The 23,179-nt window shown below is 35.7% G+C and overlaps 1 protein-coding gene across 1 annotated transcript in view; it reads right to left on the reverse strand.

Annotated features, from left to right (window-relative positions):
• The window catches only part of fam131bb (family with sequence similarity 131 member Bb), a 74,208-nt gene extending 51,807 nt beyond the window's left edge, over positions 1-22,401 (reverse strand). The window contains exon 1 of the mRNA XM_073847849.1: positions 22,298-22,401. Coding sequence (XP_073703950.1) covers positions 22,298-22,325 — 28 coding nt within the window. The 5' untranslated portion in view covers positions 22,326-22,401. The remainder of the gene's footprint in view (positions 1-22,297) is intronic.
• Positions 22,402-23,179: the final 778 nt, after the last annotated feature.

Below are 23,179 nucleotides of genomic sequence, written 5' to 3' on the forward strand. Positions count from 1 at the left end.
TGTAAATGCAATTGTCAAGCAGTTTGTGATGCATTTTGGATACAGGAGATGAACGCCTGATCTAATGCGCCACCTGGCCCGTTCTCGAAGACTTACTTTTAGTCATTATTTGGGTAGCACACATATTCTGAATGCCTTCAGCAGAATTCAAATTAGCCATTTTAATCTAGATTAATCTAGATTTAAAAAAATGTATCTATGCCCACCCCTAATATATATATATATATATATATATATATATATATATATATATATATATATATTTGTGCGACACGCTCACTAAGTTTGTTTCTTAGTATGATATACGGAAGAAGTGTAGTGTCATTTACAATCAACACAAAATTTTAAGTGAAATGTACAGTAAGTGAATCATCTTTGCTTAACGTGCACTTCCACTGGGTACTGAGTGCAAAGAATGATGTCCTAATATCCAGAGAAAGCTATCCGTTACAACTGCACAGTCCAAAAATATACCAATGACTGTCCTGAACTGTGAGGTTAAAGGCAGCACAAAAAAAATCTTTTAATGAGTGAAATAAGGTATTTGATCTCCTTTATCAATCAGCAAGATTTCTGGCTCCCAGGTGTCTTTATACAGGTAATGACCTCTCTTAAACAGAGTGCTCCTAATCTCAGCTGTTAACTGTATAAAAGACACCTGTCCACAGAAGCAATCAATCCAACAGATTTCAACTCTCCACCATGGCTGAGACCAAAGAGCTGTCCAAGTATGTCAGGGACAAGATTGTAGACCTTCACAAGGCTGGAATGGCTACAAGTCAATCGCAAGCAGCTTGGTAAGAAGGTAACAACAGTTGGTGTGATTATTCGCAAATGCAAGAAACACAAAATAACTGTCAATCTCCCTCTGTCTGGGGCTCCATGCAAGATCTCACCTCGTGGAGTTTCAATGATCATGAGAACGGCAAAGGCATCAGCCCAAAACTACACGGGAGGATATTGTCAATGATCTCAAGGCAGCTTGGACCATAGTCACCAAAAAACAATTGGTAACACACTATGCCATGAAGGACTGAAATCCTGCAGCGCCCGCATGGTCCCCCTGCTCAAGAAAGCACCTGTCTGAAGTTTGTCAATGAACATTTGAATGATTCAGAAGAGAACTGGGTGAAAGTGTTATGTCAGATGAGACCAAAATCGAGCTCTTAGGCATCAACTCAACTCGCTGTGTTTGGAGGGGGAGGAATTCTACCTATGACCCCAAGAACATCATCCCCGCCATCAAACATGGAGGTGGAAACATTATGCTTTGGGGGTGTTTTTCTGCTAAGAGGACAGGACATGTACCGTCAAATCTTGGGTGAGAACCATTGAAAATAAGTTATGGATTGGTATTCCACCATGCCAATGACCCAAAACACATGGCCAAGACAACAAAGGAGTGGCTCAAGAAGAAGCACATTAAGGTCCTGGAGTGGCCTAGTCAGTCTACAGACCTTAATCCCATAGAAGGGAAGGAGGGACCTGAAGGTTCGAGTTGCCAAACGTCAGCCTCGAAACTCAGAGAGGATCTGCAAAGAGGAGTGGGACAAAATCCCTTCCGAGATGTGTGCAAACCTGATGGCCAACTACAAGAAACGTCTGACCTCTGTGATTGCCAACAAGGGTTTTGCCACCAAGTACTAAGTCATGTTTTGCAAAGCGGTCAAATAATTATTTAACTTAATAAAATGCAAATCAATTTCCAACTTTTTTGAAATGCGTTTTTCTGGATTTTTGTTTTGTTATTCGGTCTCTCATTGTTTAAATAAACATACCCTTAAAGTTATAGACTCATAATTTCTTTGTCAGTGGGATCAAATTATTTTTCCCTCACTGTATTGGAAGGACTATTGGTAGTGCAAATTGATGAACAGAGATGTGACATGTGCTCTTTTCGGCTCATTAAACACTACTCTTGCAGGATGTTTAAATCCTCTGTTGCTCAGAGTTCACCTTAAACTTTCCCACACACAGTGAAAGATGAAGCTGCATGTGCACTTGCATTTTCTTCTCTTCTGCATTAGAAAGAAAGCGATTGGAGCATGAAGTCTAATGTGACTGCATTTTTCAATACATACAGGATCCTTTTCTTTCCTAGCCAGACTTTAAACAAATCAATTAAAATGGTAATATACTTTCTATATTCTCGTTTTACAACCCTCCACTGGGATTCCCAGTATTATCAACAACAGCATTGCTTGAGGACTCACTGCTAATGATATCCAATCTAAAACGTTCCCCCGCTGTATCATTACTGCAACAAATTCCCACTCATGCATTAACTGACTTCCAAAACACATTCTTTTCCCATTTCTTTGTTTCGCTGCAGTTTAATCCTCCTATATAAGTTTAATTTATCAAACACGTCCGAGAAATCTGCAGAATGCATTGACAATGAGCGGAGTGCTTTGCTTTGTGCATGCTATAAAGCTGTTGCAGTTGCTACATATGAAGCAATAACAGGCGAGCACATAATCCTGTACGATGAGGCGACTCGTTTTCCCCAGCGCTTCTCTTTTCTCTGATACCTCCCCTGGCTGCGGCCAAGCCACGGCGCAGCTCTGCTAGTAACGACGCAAAGCTGAAGAGTATGGCGAGTGGATCGTGCCACGGATTACCAGCCGAAGGCGACGGTCGTGTACTTTTCCGTTTGAGAAGGGTTACGTCGCCACACAGACGCGTGACACCAACGCCGTAGAGAAGTACGTCGCCTCAACAGACGCGTGATAAGTTATGTCGCCTCAATAGACGTGTGAATAGAATTTCCCCTCGGGGATAAATAAAGAAATTCTGATTCTGATAAGAATGTCTGTTAGATTTGTTGAATTTGTAACATTGTCAGCAGAGCTGTAATTTCCCCAGTTTCATACAATAAAAATCAAAGATGAACATGTTTATTTAAAATCAAGTAAAATAATAAGTAATAAAAACAATATCTTAAGTATATTTTGATGGATATAGCCTTGTGTTTTATTTAATTTAAAGGGATGTATTTGCATTTTACTTAAAGGGATAGTTAACGAAAATCAAGAACTTCAAAATCAAGTAATCACTATAGGCTAATCATTTTAATTTCATTTCAGTCCTTTTGTTATTTTCTTTCTTCTGTGAAACTAAAAAAAAAATATTGTTTTTGTTTTTAAAATCTCATTACTTGAAGGCACTATTCATACTCTCATTGCACATGGAATAAAGCTAAGAATGAAATCGTAAGTTATGGATTGTCAGAATACTAGATCAATTGAAAAAAAATCACAAGAATAAAAATCAAAGTACACTTTCATTTTATTATCCAATTATTTTGATGACTATAAAAATACAAAATAGACACAATGTTTTAAAAATAATTAATACATTTTACAAGATGAATAAAAATCCCAACAAGAACAATACGTAATGTTTCAGATAAATGTTTAATCATTTAATAACAAATTGTAAAATGCAATAAAAATCAGGAATCTGTAAATTTGATAATTCTCTTTAACTTTTATTTAATTGACAAAAGTACAAAGAAAAGATTTTCCAAGTTTCAATGACCAACTTAAATATATTTTGTAAATATAAACAAATTTTGATTTTGATGGCTACACCACACTAAAAAACGGGACAGAGGCAAAATAAAAAAGGGTTTTAGAATATCTAAATTGGGCTGTTTTGGAGCAGTTTGTGAGCAGGGTAAATTTGTAATATTTAAGGTTATCAGGTTTGGCTCATCAGAAAGCTATATATCAAGTGATGCTGCTGGTCCACTGGGCCAGAGCTCATCTCAGATAGGCAAAGAGACAGTGGAAATGTGTGCTGTGGCCAGATGAGTTCACTGGGAAAAATGGATGTCAAGCTGTCAGTCCCAGTCTTATATTAGGGGTAGAAGATTCCTTCTCCTGTGGCTCCATCTAGTGGACAACATTAATATCACCGCCTTCATCTTTCAATTAAAATGGCCGATTAGCGTCCCAATTATGATAAATTCGTGAAACTAAAGCCAACACGCTAGGTCTTAAGGACGGATCGTGCCCAGTAGGTCTGGGTCTTTTCTTGGCAAAAAAGTGTCAAACTGTGTCTAAAGATAATAATCTTAGAATCCAAGAACCAGTCATTGCCATTCGTTTTCACAAAGATTTTTTAAACATTTAATATTTGTCACTGACACCAAGTGCAGCTATAGCGGAGAAGTGTTTCCTGTCATTCAGCATTCATTTTGTAATTTTATCAAACATTTTTCTTGATAGGAGAAATCTCTGTTGTTGCTTTATTTCTTGTCTTTTTCAATTCATCAGTTTACGCTGCAAACTTAAATAGTTTCGTTTTTATGCAGTCGATACCCTAAATTATGTCAGTGATTCTCTCATTTTTAAAGATGATCAAGTATTATTTATTTCGATCGGCAGTCTAACACAAGTTAAGAAAAAAAGCGTATTTCCCCATCTATAGAATACAGGCTAATTCCTTAATTTTTAACTTCTTCTAAATATTTGTTATGAAGAATAAATCAACTTTAGGCTAGGCTAACGAATTTCTTCATAACCTATATACATAAGGTATAGCCTATACTCAAAACGAAGTTTTCATGTATAAATTAATAAATCACGAATATGACGAAACAAAATTATATGTAGATATAGATATATAATATCCTCATCCATTTGATACAAAACTATATATATATATATATATATATATATAGAGAGAGAGAGAGAGAGAGAGAGAGAGAGAGAGAGTTTTGTATCAAATGGATGAGGATATTACAGTGACTGGAATTTATTAAGTAGTGTTTTATTTTGTTGTAATCATTAACTTGGGAAATGTAACGAAAAAAAAACAAAAAAAAAAAAAAAAAAAACAAGTAGCCTGCATTTAACTTAGGTCTACAGACAATTCGTTTTAATCCCTGATTGTAGAATCCATCAAAAAGCAAAAAAAAAAAAAAAAAAAACCTTGAAATTCGTTCACTGTGTTAAGTAAGCAATCTTCATTTATTCTTATATTCTTATATTATATTGATGCAAGAAGAAATAATGTTATTTCATCATATTCGTGATTAAAGAATTCATGTAGACTTCGTTTTGAAGTAGGCTATTCGTTATGAAGAAAATTTGTTAGGCTAGCATAAAGTTCATTTAATATTCTGCATAATAAATTGTATTTGTTTTTTATTATACTGCAGATCGATATAAAATAATTTTAGATATTCTTTAAAAATTTGAGAAATCACTGACATAATTTAGGCTACTTTTTTCGACTGGAGAAAACCCCCCGATTTAAATTATAATTATTTGTTTTGCTCTTTAATGGATTCTATTATTGACTTGAAATTGTGCTACATGTGAATGGTCTACATGAGATATAGTATTGCTCAGATAAATGTTTTTAAAATATGCTAGAAATGTTATAATTAAGGGAATTTAACATAGACCTACGCATTTTAAAAGACATTATAAAATGTGTCTACTCCTCATGCAATAATTACAAAAAGAAAAAGAAGCATCGGACATAATCCAAAACATAATGTAACAGCTAAACAGAACATGAAATATCATTATTATCACATCATCATCATACATGAAAAATACTTAATATTATGCAGCAATTATTATGCACTGTTGTTAGGTGTTTGTAAATAACTAAATAAAAGTAATAACCTATAACAGATACATCTACTTTAATGCAAACTTTAAAGGTCCCATATCGTCAAAATCAAAATTTCCTGGCTTTTTTCATGATAACTAAGGTCTAGGGGCTATCTAACTACCATATGAGTTTCAAAACAGTCAATCCACAGTAAACTGCACACAGCCTGCTTAAAGTAGCTGTTCATTTTCACGAGCAGCTGTGACTTCCGTAACGATGTGACGTCCGATCGACTCAAGTCACCGCCTTCAGTCACAAACCAACGTCCCACCCTCCTTTTGTCAAACCCCCAGACAACAACGCATCCATTCCATTATTGAGCAACAACAACAGGAAAACAAGTTGAGAAAACCCTGTTCAGTCGATAGATGTCAAGCTACGATCATTGCACAGGCTTCAGAACAACGTGAATATAAGAGACCAGCGGCACGTCAACTTCAGCCTCTTTCACACAGCGATTCCGGTAAATACACGGATAATGTGTCCCACGATTTGTTCCGGAATTGTTTAATTTGGTTCATTCACAGTTGTTTTCCGGAATCTGTGCTTGCTTTACACACAAACCATAAAGACATGTGACGTTTGGATGTGAGATGTAATGCGACGCGTACGTTTCACTAAACTGAAACTAACCTGAACAAACTGTGCTTCAGCGCTGATAGTGAGGAGCTGGCTCTGCCTGATCGCCGCTTCATTCCACTTTGCACGTAACGTTATTTTTCGTTGTGAAGAGTCGCTTGATAACGTGCATCATTACTACAACACTGCCTTTAGGTTCTGGCTTTGGTTCACACAGTTCCCGTAATTTTCCAGAATCAGCGCGCATTGTGAAAGGGGCTTTACTAAAGCAACAGTTATGTAGCCTACTGCATTCGGTGTTTGTAAAAGAAAAAACATTAATGATCATTCTAAAATATCCTGTTGAGTATCAGCTCTCTCTATTGCTCTGAGCTCGCTTACGCTTACAGCATACATGACCGTAGTTACCTGTGATTAGCCTGGTTGTGCGTCACTCAGAAAACAACAGGCCAATCAGAAGAGATGCTCATGAATATTAATTAGATGGGCCAAAATCGACCTGTTTTTGACAGAGCTCCTAAAAAAGGAGCTGTAAAAATATATTGAGATGGATTTTGGCACTTATACCGCAAATATATATTCTTAAGGACATCAACAAATAAAATAAACCTCCAGAAATGTGTACGATATGGGACCTTTAAATTTAGTTGAAGGAGACGACGTATGTATCAGGCGTCATGTGAGGCGACGTACATGGTGACGACGTATGTATCAGGCGTCATGTGAGGCGACGCACCTAGTTCAGACGTACTTATCACACCTAGGCTGTATCCGAAATCGCCCCCTATACCCTCAAATAGGGCACTATTTGAGGGGACAGCCATTTTAAGTGGTGTTCGAAACCATAGTGGACGTTCCCGAGTGCACTCATTCAATCCCACAATGCACCGCAAAAACGAGTGTACAACCGATGTACGCTCAACAGCTAGAGATAACCCATAATGCACTGTGAGAGTCGCGCGCCGACTGTATTCCCGCGTCTCCCCAGACGATGGCGCCAGCAGCTGAATCATCCATCCGTTCATTTTTCAACGCAACTGGTCCACTGCGTAATACAGCGTACAACACAGGTACAAATTCATTATAAATTGATTATTAAATTGTTTAACCAGGGTTTATACATAAATTCCTTGACATAGCTCAAGATAAGTCCTTTAATCTTACTCCTCGAACTGTCCGTTTTAAATGATGAATGAAATGTTAAACAGTAAGCAATACTATGCAAAAGCGGCAGTCCTTCCGGTGCACTTAGTGTCCGAATTCACTCACTCGTTTTCATTCACTCCTTCAAGTGAACTGTAGGAGTGGACTAATGTAGGGAATAGTGAATAGGGTATAGGGGGCGATTTCGGATACAGCCCTACATTTTTTTATACTTTTCTCATGTACGCCGCTGTCACGTCGCCGCCATTATAGGTTCCAATAGTGACGTCGCCGTGACATCGCCGCGGGTATGTCGTCTGCCCTCCCTATTAATCCCATTCAAAATCTGACACGGACTGACGGCGACGGAAGGGTAGTCTGCGCCTTCGTCTTCTTCTGCTTAGCCTTAGAAAAGGCATTATCCACTCGCCATAGAAGAGAAGAGGAAGGAAGAGAGAGAAAGATGCGCGGCCGTGCGGAACGAAGAACCCGCATCAGCCACATCGCGTCTGCCGCAGCTGTAGTTATTATGAAAACCGCCGCTAAGAAAGACTATCCGTCTCTGTCTGTCTGTTAACGGAAGACTGAGAGGAATTCTAGAAGCATGGGACGGCTCGGTGACCGTAAGCTCGAGTGTCTCACAGCTGCTCGTGGCCGCTGTATGCGGTGCTCGTGCACGGACTGCTGCTGGTCATGTTGATTATCAGCTTCATCACGCGACCCGAGCTCAGGGTGTGACCCGTGTAATTAATACCCTTCTGTCTGCACTCTGCAGCAGACTGTATTTCTGCAACGTATAGCCCAACGATTAATCTACTTCTATAAACAACACATTGCGGTCGTTCACGCGATGTATGTGTGACTGCAGATAAGCACCTCAGCTTTGACTGATGTGGAGTGTCTTGAGGAACTCAGGCTTTATCGCCTCAGATCACGGTTTGAGTCAAACTTCATTTGCAAGGGCGTTGTTATTCAACGCTGACAACAATAGAAGATTGGCTAGGTTTGTGTGTCTATGAGAGAGCGCTTAGTAATCATATATCATTAAGTGGGTGTCCCTTAGTAACATAATATCACAGATGCCATACAGTCCTACCAAATGGAAACGAGAAATGCGTTGCTGCTCACTGCTGCCTATTATTGTGTTGTAAGTGCTTGAGTTTGTTCAAACAAGAATAAAATATTTTATGCATTACTGTTTAGGTAAATATTAAAAATATTCTAAATTCCAAAACCATATAAATAATACTAAATATGTGAATGTTTACATTTCAACATACAAAACTGCTAAAACATGAAATTAACTTCCAGCAGAGGATATTAAATAAGCAACTAAAGTTGGACCCATATTCCATATATGCATAACATAGAATTATTAAATGGGTAGGATGTCTGAATACAAATTATTTAGTTCGCCAACAACATCGGTTGACATGTTGCATCTGCTGAGAAGTAGTGCAGTGCCGGTGGACATTTTGCAAGGCCACTGAAGCTGTGGAGCCGTCATATATCAAAAAGTAAAAAAATAAATAAAAGTGAGAACTAGGTACTAAATAAGTTGTTTTTTGCAGTCACAATGTACTGTTTGTGTACATGAAATGAAAACCTATGATCAGCCTATCTGCTTGTAAAGTGATGACGTAATGCACGTCCAACTAATGCTGTTTCCGGGTCCAAGCCTCGACATATTTCCCTTGAGAATACTATCTCAACGGCCGTTTATGAGTCACGTATTCAAACTTATTGTGTACACTACAGTCTCCATGCTCACAGCGTCCCAAACACACATAATTTTTATATTTATTTATATGTACTCTGTAACAAATTGCTGTAAAAATTACAGCAATATTTTACAGCAGCGGGTTGTATTTCTTATCTAATACAGCATATTGCTGTAAACTGCAATGCATTCTGGTAAATTTCAAATCTAAAGAGGCGGGATTATATTCAATGGTCGACATTCGGGAGCAGCAAGAAGAACGATTTACATCTGTGGTAAGTGTCTTATTTCTGTTTTATTTTTCATATTTTGTAACTGTATTAGTATATTAATGTGTCATAAACATTTGTGGTAACTGCAGATTAACAAATCCATCCTTACGTTACGCTTGACACGTAAACTCTAAACTGTGCTGTTAAAGCAATTAATGTAAGCAGTGAGATGTACTAGGATTTTTGATAACTTGCTTATTCGCTTATTGTTTGAATGTAATGTTAATTGTTCTGCTAACTTTGATTTGAAGAATGCGTTAATCCAGCCCATTGTCCTATCTGGCCTGTTCGCAGCATATTACATATTCTGGACCTGCATTTTACATGTAGATATGATAGAATATGTTTCTCGTCTCAAGAAGAGATGAGAAACAAAGGGCTCTAAACGATCACAGCCGAGGAAAGAAGGGAGGCACCATAGAAGTCCATTATATGGAGAGAAATCCTGAAATGTTTTCCTCAAAAAACAATTTCTTTACGACTGAAGAAAGAAAGACATGAACATCTTTGATGACAAGAGGGTATCTGTAAATGTTTGTTTTGAAAGTGAACTACTCCTTTAATGTCATTCCAGACAGACTGGATGATGAGATCAGATCTCTGTGTGGAGCACTGACTATTGTCAGACTCCTTGTGCAAAAAAATCTCACTGGATTATTACAATTAATGGCAAAATGAATGTTTGGAAATGTAAACTGTTATTTCTTACTGACACACTACTGCAAAATATAGAAATAACTGACGACTTAACCTTTTAACAGTCACTCGTCCCCTCAGTGGGACGCCTAAGTTTACTTCACTATATTACAACTAAATTCTAATCCTAAAATTTATTTATGACAAGAGTGCACCTCAAAAATCATATCATAACAGGAGTTCTGACCTTTTTCACAAAAGTTCTTTTTCTCTATAACTTTTAGAGATCATAAATTATGTATCTACTGAAAACCTAAAACCTCAAAATTCATCCTGTGAAAGCCATTTTAAAATCAGACATTGCATTACCATGGAAATGGTACTTTTAAAATCTTATTACAAAATGTATTTGTTTATGAATTATAATAATTTTAGTTTGGATAGTGCACTTTCAAAAATGGGGGTGACAGTTAAAGGGTTAAAACCATTTTTAGTTGGTGAAAATACTAGTGTTCTAATAATTATGGCCACCACTGTATGTTATACTTAAAAACTTAATTAAATGCTAAATTCAATACTTGAAATAAAAGCATTTCCCCCAGTTGTTTCTCATTTTATGTTTATCAAAAAATTGAACGAAGAGCTTTGTGATTTAAAGTAGAGATATAGGTGTAAATATCTTTTAACTTCTTGTTTGGCTTAGACTGCTGACAGAACCAAAGTAAATTTAGATGATGTTATTTCAGGTACCATTTGTAGAACTCAAGTAAATAAATAAATACGTACAGAAAAACAATGAATAGTACCTAAATATGTGCTTTCACATGGAGATCAGTGGCCTAGAAAAAGCAATTCCATTCTACATAAGAATGGTTGGTTGCCCCTCATGGTGATGGTCATGCTGAGATCGTAATACTAGCCTACTCACTTTATTTCAGCAACCACCATTTCCAATTGTGAATTTATTGACCGTGATTTCCCCAAAACCAGTTAAGCGCAAAACCCCACAGTTGGTTTTATTGGTCAACTAAATCAAGCAGTCCGCTGTCAAGAAAAGGTCAGATTTCATGGATTCAGTTTGGAATAAATTACGAATAGATCCGAAGCGTGACAAACAGTAATGCTATTTATAAGGATGTGCAACCAACTAAGGTTGAGGTTGTATTTGTTTCAGCAATGTGAAGGTACTTAGAACTAAGGGAAATCTTTAGAACTGGAAAAATACTCAAAATGGATGGTTTGAGAAAAGATATTACACATCTACTCAAAAAACCCTATGTTTTCTGACTATAATTTCATACATCAGGCTTTACAGGGTTAATACAAATCCTGCTCTACCCACATAAATGCAAACCCAGTCAGGAGTCACAACACTCCCTGAGGAACAATACCACTCTTGCAGGGAGTTTAGTTCTGGGAATAATCACACTCCGCATGTTAAGTATGCCATTACTACATGACCAGTAATATAACGCCATGCCCGAGTCACACTTATTCACTCACTCGCTATAGTGGACATTTTAATACAAAGCATATTCCCATTCTGTGTTTTGAATGTGTGTGCGTGTTATTTGCTTTATTATTTGCTGAGTCAGGCAGCTGGAGACACGGCAGCAAGGGGATCATTATGAAGCTCTCGCTGCGGACTCATGCCAAAGCCCCACGGCATGCTGCACTGAGTTCAGGAAACTGCTGAGCGTTCCTGCCAGATGCACAACAGCCCTCGCTCATCCATACATTAAAGTGTCAGGTATCTAATGTGGTTAAAACCTATTAGATCTGGGCAGGTTTCTATTGTTAAACTGGTAATCTGTTAAGGTACATTGATTTAATACAGCTAATTGTTTTCATGCTTTCTTTAAAGTACACGTACAAGTATTTGTGCATGCTGAAGTTAACATGAAACCAGATGTGTCACTATTTTTTTTAAATTATGATTTTGTAATTAATTGATACATGTTCTTCCTTTTCAGCTTCTTTCACCCCCCAAAAATTAAAATTCTAAAAAAATTTGTTTTGAACCTGCATCACTGACTTTCTTCTGTGGAAGACGATTTAAACCAAAACTGTTTGTCCATACAGTAAAGGTCAATGGGCTACAGTCTTGTTTGTTTGTTTAAAAATCTTCTTTTGTGTTCCACAGAAGAAAGAAACTGATGACTGAATTTACATTTTTGCCTGAACTGTTCTTTTAACGAATAGCCAAAATGCTTTTTCAAACCCTCATTCTCACTCTGAATTGATTCTGAATCAATCCCAATAATTAAGCCCAAGACCCATCCATAACTTCTGGCTAAATATCTTGTTTCACTCCATGTTACTGAATTAAAATAGGCTGCAAATGAGGTTTCATCTTCATATTAATGGTGCAGTACTACTACAAAATGTTGGTCTCCAGCTGTGGTTGAAACATGAAATTCAAAGTTACTTGCAGAGTTTTGTATTTATGTATGTACAGTATGTCTCTGTTTTGCATGGATGTATTTGATGATGATGAACGGATCTGTCCTGCTACACTAGGATCCTCTACGAGGCTAAGAAGAAACTCCCAAAATTGTCAAGTAAGTAGCCAGACCTTCTTTTTTCACTCTAAAGGTGCGTTCACACCGGACGCGACTTGTGCGGAAAAAACGCGCTATTCGCGCGTAGTTGAACGCTTGAACATTTGAGTTTACTCGCACCATTTGCGCGGTAAAGTTCAGATTTTTGAGCTTGCGCGTTAATCGCTTGAAATGCTCAATGCGCGCCGCTTCATTCGCGCTATTCGCGCGTTTCGCACCGCCTCATTCGCGCATTTCGCGCCGCAGGATGGCTATTCGCGTCTTTGCATTGACTTAACATGTAAATCACTCGCGCTTGCCGCTTCATTCGCGTCCGGTGTGAACGCACCTTTAGACATGAAAAACATGGAAGAATGTTATTTCCTGCAAAATCTAACATAACCGTTGACCACATAATCACGATTTATTGTTAAAAAATCCAGATCGCAATTGACACTTAGCCAACAGCTTGATTGACAGGTGATCGGACCAGTCATAACGCAGAATCCGCCATTATGTTCGACAAACCAGACAGAAAGGCGAGTAGATTATCTTTGGTGGACCTAAAGGTAAAAAATACATTCTAATATCCATTCATGTTTATTTCATGTTTTAAGTAAATAAGAAAAGACGATCAGTTCATGTGTGGATTGATTTAAAAAGACAATACAGTGATCCGTCATGACACAGTAAAGAACTACAAAACGGTATGTTTTGTTTAAATTTCTTGAAAAAATTACACTATTTTTAAGCTGAGAACTTGTTTCATACCAGAAGTAACCTGCTCTGTCTTGTCTGTTGGCTTGTTGTCAGTTTCCTCTTTGTTCCACAAAGTATTTTTCACTGCGTGAGAACATGGTGTGTAGTGTGAGAGCGGCATAGTTTGTCGGACATAGCAACGGGTTTTTGCGAAGGGTCAATTCAAACACCTTGTTTTTGTAAAGTCAGTGGAACGTTCAAATCTGTGTTCACACTGCTGCTTACACAGAGAGATCTGTTGCCTGTTTAGGTACGAAACAACTTCACAAACAGTTTTCATCCATTTATAGTTCTGGTATAAAAATGTTTGTGGTAGCGATGAAAATACAGCAAATAATGAAAGTTACTGGTGCTTTAAATAACGTTTCTTTTTTTTTTAAAGTGTTTGTCTTTGAATCATTCATTCAAGAGATTTGTTCAAAAATTCTGATTCATTCAAGTAATGAAATAAGGGAAGTATTCATGAGTGAGTCATTGAATCATTCATTTAAACAATTTTTTTCTGAATAGACTGCAGCCAATAATATTTTGTCACAGCCTCTAAATACATGTTATTTTGCTTAGTTCAGAATTGTGGGAGAATCGTATGGAATCCTGATTCCTTCACTGCATAAACAATAAAAAGTAAAAAATTTCAATTCCAATTTTGAGGGGGAAAAAGACTGTTCTCAGAATTGCAAGTTTTTATATCTCACAATTCTGACTTAATAATCCACAATAAAGTCAGAATTGCTAGATATAAACTCACAATTCTGACTTTTTTTCTTAAAATTTCAATTTTTCTCAATATTGCGACTTTATTTTTTAGAATTGCGAATTTAACTTTATAACTGAGTTTATATCATGCAATTCTGACTTTATAACTCACAATTGCAAATTTATATCTCACGTTTGCAAGAAAAAGTCTTGTGAGTTTTTATCATGCAATTCTGACTTAATTTCTCAGAATTGCAACTTTATTTCTCAGAATTGTGATATTATGTCTCGAAGTTCTAAATTTATAACTAAGTTTATATCATGCAATTCTGACTTAATTGTTTAGATTTGCAACTTTATTTCTCAGAATTGCGATTTTATGTCTCGCAATTCTAACTAATATCTGTGGGTTTATATCATGCAATTCTGAATTCATTGCTCAGAATTCCGACTATTTCTTAGAATTGTGATTTTATGTCTCGCAATTCTGACTTTATAACAATTGCAAGTTAATATCTCACGATTGCAAGAAAAGTCAGAATTGGGAGAAAAAAAGTCACAATTACCTTTTTAATTCAGTGGTGGAAACGGGCTTCCATAGAATCAAGATCAAAAATAAAAATGTGATTTTCAGTTTATCCAGAATTGTGCAATTTGTCCTTAGTTCTGTCATCATTTACTTTTGACCATAATTCATGCTTTTTCCATACTATACTGTCAACTTTGGTTACCAAAATTCTTCAGAATATCTTCTTTGGTGTTCAACAGCTGAATGAAATTGATACTCACCCTCAACTTATTCCAAACCTGTATGAATTTCTTTCAGCTGTTGAACACAAAAGAAGATATTTTGAAGAATGTTGGTAACCACACAGTGACTTCCAAATATTATGGAAGTCAGTGGCTACCATCAACTGTTTGGTTACCCACATTCTTCAAAATATCTCTTTTTGTGTTCAAAAGCTTAAAGAAACTCATACAGGTTTGGAACAAGTGAAGGGTGAGCAAATGATGACAATTTTCATTTTTGGGTAAACTATCCTTTTCATTTTGATCACTGTTCATTGACTTAATAATAGGCTTGTATTAATTTTACCCTCAAAATATTAAAAACGAGAAGAATTCCCATGCCTTTGATTCTTGAAATAAAAAAAAAAAAGCTAAATAGCTTTGATTCACGTGTAGCATGCAATGCGATTTCACTATGTAATGCGATTTCACTTTTTGGCACTAACCTAAATGGCTTTTGACTAAAAGATTTTGGGTATCAGAGCGAGTTATTTCACAGAGGGATGAATGTGTTTTTCAGCCTGATTCGGTTGTTTTATAAAGTGCCTCTCTAGTGTGATTCCAGCCTCACAGGCTGACATCTGGGTCACAACTGAGGATGAGCAGAATTATTTAGCAGATATTTGAAGAAAGTATAAGCAAACACACTTATTTGATGCCAAAACACTTTAAAGGAGAACAAATTAGACATACCTTCGAGTGGTTTTTGACATAACAATAAACTAGAGCCAGAGACGATGCAAACAATAATGCAAATAAAACCATTGAACAAGCTTTCAAAGTAATAAAAAGTTATTACTCTCTGTTATAAGAATAATTACATGTTTGAAATGCTGCTGTGCTATTAAATGATGAAATCAATAAGCACGGAGGACAATGTTTTTTTGATCACATGACTCATAAATGCATGAAAACCTAATTTATGGTTACTGTGATGAATAGGGTTGTTGTTTTTTAAACCTTTGTGGTGAGACTGCGATAATGGATGCAAAAATCTTTTCAAGCCAGCTCATAAGCCCACACATTTCTGCACCAAATCTGCTATTGCAACAAAACAGCAAAGCGTTATTTGGATTATCGCAGTGCTAAGCTGTATTTGCTTGTTTGTTTTGAATCATTTACTACAGTGATCTCAGCCGGATGAGAGTGTGTCCAGTCTTTGTGACGTCCACTGGCTTCATTTCACAAGGCTTCACTTTCACTGATCGATATTGGCCTACAGAGCTGGACAGAGAAAGTGGTAAACACCCAGAATATTACACTACACACTACACACACACTCAGATGAGGATGTCTCATATAATGCTTTACTCTACTCAGTAATAATGTACGAAGAACCACACATTCTGTTGAACTTATTGTTACTAAAGTAAACTCAGTACCTCTGTGTGAAGATCTAATCCTGTACAAAACTAGATTCATAGGTAAAGTCATAGTTGTCCAAAAAGATTAAAAAATACTTCTACAATAGCTCAAATACTGCTTATGTCTCAAATAGTATTAGTATAGCATCTAGTGGCAGATTTCCAGACCTCTTTGATGTAACACATTTGATTTAAGTACATTCTGAGATTTTATATTTCAATAATTTAACATGACATGTATGATTCATTATGATTCATGACATAGAGGTGAATTGTAAAGCTGTCAGAACCCTGTTTTATACAGCCTCAGTAGGATTTTTTTTCAATCAAACTGTTTTTTGGCAATGTTTTATTGTATTTTATTTTATTTTAGATTATTATTTTTATGTTTCTATTTTTGTAGAGATTTTGTAGAGTTGTTTAATAGTGCAAGTATATTTTTCGTGCGCAAAAATATGTAAATATCTGATGACTCATTATGTGCAATTCACCTTTATCTATCCATCTATCTAGATTCCTAGCCAACCAAAGATTTTTTTTCTAGATTTTTTGTCAACCAAACCTCTTTGATGTTACATATTTGATTGAAAGTACATTCTGAGATTTTAATTTATATTTCATTAATTTAACATGTTTATGATTGATGACATACAGGTCAAGAAATAAAACATTTCATATTTCAGTGCTATTTTTTATAATTTAATACTACAATCTATTTTAAAACCACCAAATTTGAAAAAAAAAAAAAAAAAATTTTAATCAGCCCCTGAACTTTCTCCATAAAGCTGTCAGGACCCTGTTTTATACAGCCTCAGTAGGATTTTTTTTCAATCAAACTGTTTTTTGGCAATGTTTTATTGTATTTTATTTTATTTTAGATTATTATTTTTATGTTTCTATTTTTGTAGAGATTTTGTAGAGTTGTTTAATAGTGCAAGTATATTTTTCGTGCGCAAAAATATGTAAATATCTGATGACTCATTATGTGCAATTCACCTTTATCTATCCATCTATCTAGATTCCTAGCCAACCAAAGATTTTTTTTTCTAGATTTTTTGTCAACCAAACCTCTTTGATGTTACATATTTGATTGAAAGTACATTCTGAGATTTTAATTTATATTTCATTAATTTAACATGTTTATGATTGATGACATACAGGTCAAGAAATAAAACATTTCATATTTCAGTGCTATTTTTTATAATTTAATACTACAATCTATTTTAAAACCACCAAATTTGAAAAAAAAAAAAAAAAAAAAAAAATTAATCAGCCCCTGAACTTTCTCCATAAAGCTGTCAGGACCCTGTTTTATACAGCCTCAGTAGGATTTTTTTCAATCAAACTGTTTTTTGGCAATGTTTTATTGTATTTTATTTTATTTTAGATTATTATTTTTATGTTTCTATTTTTGTAGAGATTTTGTAGAGTTGTTTAATAGTGCAAGTATATTTTTCGTGCGCAAAAATATGTAAATATCTGATGACTCATTATGTGCAATTCACCTTTATCTATCCATCTATCTAGATTCCTAGCCAACCAAAGATTTTTTTTCTAGATTTTTTGTCAACCAAACCTCTTTGATGTTACATATTTGATTGAAAGTACATTCTTAGATTTTAATTTATATTTCATTAATTTAACATGTTTATGATTGATGACATACAGGTCAAGAAATAAAACATTTCATATTTCAGTGCTATTTTTTTATAATTTAATACTACAATCTATTTTAAAACCACCAAATTTGAAAAAAAAAAAAAAAAAAAAAAAATTTAATCAGCCCCTGAACTTTCTCCATAAAGCTGTCAGGACCCTGTTTTATACAGTCTCAGTAAGATTTGTTTCAATAAAACTGATTTTTGTGGCAGTTGCAATCATACATAACAGGTGGAAAAAAATTTAAAAAACTTGTTTGTTTTTGCATTACCAAATTCTGTAACATAACTTTTAAACAGATTATTATTTTTATGCTTCTATTTTTGTTATAAAAAAAAAAAAATTAAATTACATACAATTGGACAAAGATACAAATTAAATAAAGTTTGTTTTTAAGTTTTTTGGGTAGCTTTACTATCCAGGTTCACAATACTACAGAAATTAGAAAACTAAATGTTTACAAAAATTAAATGTAAATATTAAGTACATCCTGAGATTTAAATTTTATATTTCAATAATTTAACAACATGTTTATATGATTCAGGGTTGTTGTTTAATGTTTGTGCGTGTTTAATGTTTAATCAGACCTTAAAATTTCTCAATAAATCTGTCAGTACCCTGTTTTATAGAGTCCAAATAGGATTTTTTTTTTAATCAAAATCATTTTGTGGCAGTTGCAAATTGATTTTATTTTATTTTATTTTATTTTATTTTATTTTATTTATTTTTTATTTAAGGGTTAAATATACATTGATAATTTTTAAAGCTGCAAAAGCTATTCAGTCAAAACAAAAATGCTATATTCTCTTTTTCTTTTGTTGTTTTATTAAAAAATCGAATTTCGACTAAAACAGGAAGAAAGGGCGGGACATATGAAGTAGCCCCGCCCCCTTTTTAAAACAGCAAATGGCGTTTTATTTATATCACAGCTTGGGCTAGAGCCGTTGAGCTCATTAAAGCCACATTTGACAGCGTATGACAGCCACAGTCTCATCCATATTGCTATAAACCATACAATTACGTAGAATTGTGTAGAATTCAAATGAGTCCGATATGTTTTTTTACATTTTATAGTCTTTGGACCGGAGCAGACTGTGTACATTCTAATGGTTTATGTGAAACAGCGTGAAACCAGCGTGAAACCAGATTCTCTTGCCCCAATGGAAAGCGTATTTACACTGTCTGAATCGAATATATGCCCCATTCACCGTACAAAAATACTAATTCGGTAAACAAGTGACCAATTTCAGACGCAGCTTCAGCGTCTATTTATAGTTGTAGCAGGCAGGACGCTTCAAATACTAAAGCATTTGATTGGACAGAAACACAGTAGCTTATAGACAACCTTAAGGATAACATATTCATACTAAAAGATTAACGTCACAACAGCAGGTATATTAGGCTGCTGTCACTTTAAGACAGAATGCCCAGGTCCAATATACTGATGCACATTGTTTCTGTGCCTACTCTTTTTAGTCATTCTCAGACATAACAGACTGTGTTTAAATGAGTATTCGCAATAGGGGCATTGACTTTGTGTGCATTTTCTAAAAGGTTTTTATCATTTTAATTAAAACGCAGTAATGATTACTGATTTGATGTTAGATTCTGTCCAATTCTGAGTGAAATTAAATTGTGAAGTCTCCCCTGCAGCATTAATTCAAACAAACACAAATAAAAACAGATGACATCAGATGACCCACCAGAAGAACACACACACATTTATGTTTGTGGAGCTAGCGTTTTAATCTCGGAGTACCGAACCACATATTCAAATGAGGTTCACAGTGTGTCATAAGTAGTTCGGCTGAATTGATTCCGGCGCTTGATTATGTACCTCAAAACAGAATGTGTACCGATGCCGCACAGCGTGTTGACCTCCATTTTAGTGCTGCGCTGTGTTAAAACACTATTTATCAAAACCCTCCTCCCTTTTCCTCCCTCCTCTCTTCTGTTCCTCCCCCTGCCTCTCTCTCTCTCTCACTCGCTTTCTTCCTCTCCGTGGATGTGAGGCAGGTGGCCCAGCAAGAGAAGTTTGACACAGTTTCTACGTCTGATGTTTAATGTACTGTAGTGCTGATGTTGAACGTGTGCATGACTGTTCTGGGCCAAAGTCAGCTTGTTCTGCACCACTTCTCCTGATACAATGCATTCGAAACGTAAACTATGTCAAAATGCAGAAAAGTGTGTAGAACAGTGTTTCCCAACCATAGTTTTATCAATAAGGCTCAGGTAGCTATTCATCAACACCTCATAAGAAATACTGTTAAATTATATTTTACTGGATATTATTTATTATTATGTGACCCTGGACCACAAAACCAGTCATAGGGGTTTCGTTTTCTGAAACTGAATAAATAAGCTTTCCATTGATGTATGGTTTGTTAGGATAGGACAATATTTGGTCGAGATACAACTATTAAAATTAAAACATTGAGAAAATTGCCATTTAAGTTGTCTAAATAAAGTTCTTAGCAATGCATATTACTAATTACATGTATTTACAGTAGAACATTTACAAAATATCTTCATGGAACATGATCTTTACTTAATATCTTAATCATTTTTTGGCATAAAAGAAAAAACAATAATTTTGACCCAAACAATGTGTTTTTGGCTATTGCTACAAATATACCTGTGCGACTGGTTTTGTGGTCCAGGATCACATGTTATAAAATATTATACATATGATATAATATTATTAAGTATTACAATTTAAATAGTATACTATAATATTAACATTCAGTTAAAAAACAGTTATGAGTATCCTCCAAAACTGTACATATTACATTATTTTGTAGTTTTTCCTTAAAAGAAATCGAAATACAGAGATATAGATAGATAGATAGATAGATAGATTTTTTGTGTACATAATATATGTGTACTGTGTATATTTATTGTGTATATATAAATACATATATTTAATTAAAAAGTGTATGTATAATATAAAAATATAATACATGCAAATATTATCAAAATATGTACTGTCTTTATATATACATAATAAATACACACACATATATAAACAAAAACTTTTATTTTGGATGCGATTAATCACAATTAATCATTTCCCAGCACTAACTCGTATTTATATATGATTTATATTATATATAAATATAAATATATATTACATTGATTTCTTAAATATTTACATGTATGTGTGTATATTTATATATATGTTCATATAAATATACACAGCACATATGTTATGTAAACACAAACTTTTATTTTGGATGCAGTTAATCGCAATTAATCAATCTAACAGCACTAAGATAGATAGACAGACAGACACATGATGTATTTTTCCAAATGGATTTCTTGGACAACAAAAATGCTGGGTACTGTTGAACCATTTTCTGTCAGACCAATAGAATATAGAATCTGATACCACAAACCTTTTAGGAAAAGACACCAAATCAATGCTGTTAAAGATCTGGTTTTAAAGTATATTTATTGCAGACTGTAGTAAAACTGCAAAGTAAATTCATCTGTTGATAGCAAGCATATATTTACAAACCAATCTCCTCAGAAATGGCCGGTAGTATTTTTAAAGTACTTCATTTATTTCTAAATCAGATTACATTTGACTTGAAGATCTGTTTAAAGGGATAACTCATGAAATCTGTCATTATTTACTCACTCTCATGCCCCTCTAAACCTTTCTCTTTCTTCTGCAGAACAAAAAATAACAATTTTTCGAAGAACGCTGGCAACCAGTTTTGATTTCAAGTGACTTTCGTTGGACGGACCAAACAAAACACTTCTCAACAAGGCATTTCTCAAAAAAATGTATTTAATGCTAATGTTGGTGAGTAAATAATGACAGAATTTTCATTTCAGAGTGAGCTCTCTCCTTAAAATGCCACTGATCGAGCTAAAACTGATAATTTGGACTCATTCGTCAAGTGTTTCGCATTCAGGATGGTCCCAACCTGATTCCCTCCTCTCCCTCACACACATTTCCCTCAGTTCTCTTGCATGTATCACCCCTCCCTCCCTCTCTCCATCCATCCATCCCTCTCTCCATCACACTGCAATGAAATTCAGCATGTTTGCTATCTCTCCCTCTCACTTTCCAGCCCATTTCAATGTGCAACACGATACCACAAGAGCATCTCCAGCAATAGAAATTTTTGCCCTCCGTAATCGCCGTAAACAAGCTCTATCACTGCATTTCATCGCTCCATCATCTCTGCCTCCCACACACAGACACCATGCAGTAGCATAAATCAAGAGATGTGGGTTGGAATCCACACACACACATACACACATACACACACACAAACGCGTGCCCGCACACGCCAGCGAACGCACAATGTGATAGCTCAGACGTTTAACTCAACGTTTCCCTCCACCAGCCAAATTCGTTTCACACATCCCAAACGTGCGGCGAAAATCGCCAGCCACACACCAGCAACCCCCTTCCCGGCGCTGTAATTACCCCTCGCACTTAATACACCCGCTCACGTGCACCCTGCCGGAAAGTAGAAGAAAAGAAGAGGGTCTTACTGAGGGTTCGAGAGCCGATACATCCCATGGTTTATTCACAAAGGCCCTGGATACAAGCAAGGAAGCGCTAGCCTTTCACCATACATTCTCTCCTCCTCTCTCTCCTTTCTCTTTTCTGGCTGCTGATTCTCTCCACTCATGCTGCTCACTCCCTCCCTCCCTCTCTCTCTCTCTCCCTCTCTCATTCTCTCTCCCTCGCTTTTACCTCTTAGCCTGCGAGTCAATGTGTCAGAAATCAGCACTTCTTATCTGATGTAGTTGTAATCACAATTTATAGGTATAATATTCATTTTAGCCACTTACAATAGAGTTAAAAATGCGTGAGCATTTTAAGTGTGTTTGTAATAGAAAACAGTTCAAAATCAGTATCTGCACTGAGCTGGAAAAGCAAAAAGTTGATTTTTCTTTTTTTTTCTTTGGAGTGTATTTATGTGTGTATGTGTCATACAGGTTTTCATTGTAAGTGCCGCAACTGTGCGCCGCTGCGCGGATGGGATTCTCTCACCCCGTATCACTAGAGGGCTCAAACAGCTTCCACAATGCAGTACAGATGTCTCTCTCTCTTTCTGCCCTGACCATTGAACCCAACTCGCACAAACACTCATTACCGCAATACTGGAAAATCATGCGATATCGCCACAGGATATTCCTGCGAGGCTTTCAAAACTTGAAAGCGCTCTCTCTCTCCTGTCATTCTGTTCATTCTGGTCCCTCCCTCTGTCTTGGTGGCAAAAACACACACAGGAGGAGTGGCTTTGTTATCTGGAGATCACTGACACCCACTCTATCTCTATCACTCTGCTTTTTCCTATCCTTCTTTCCATCCTGACCTGCATATTCGTTTAATTACCATGAGGTGATGTCTTTATCTTTGCTTTTCCC

This window comes from Garra rufa, chromosome 9 (assembly GCF_049309525.1).
Source record: "Garra rufa chromosome 9, GarRuf1.0, whole genome shotgun sequence".
Classification (NCBI taxonomy): Eukaryota; Metazoa; Chordata; class Actinopteri; order Cypriniformes; family Cyprinidae; genus Garra; species Garra rufa.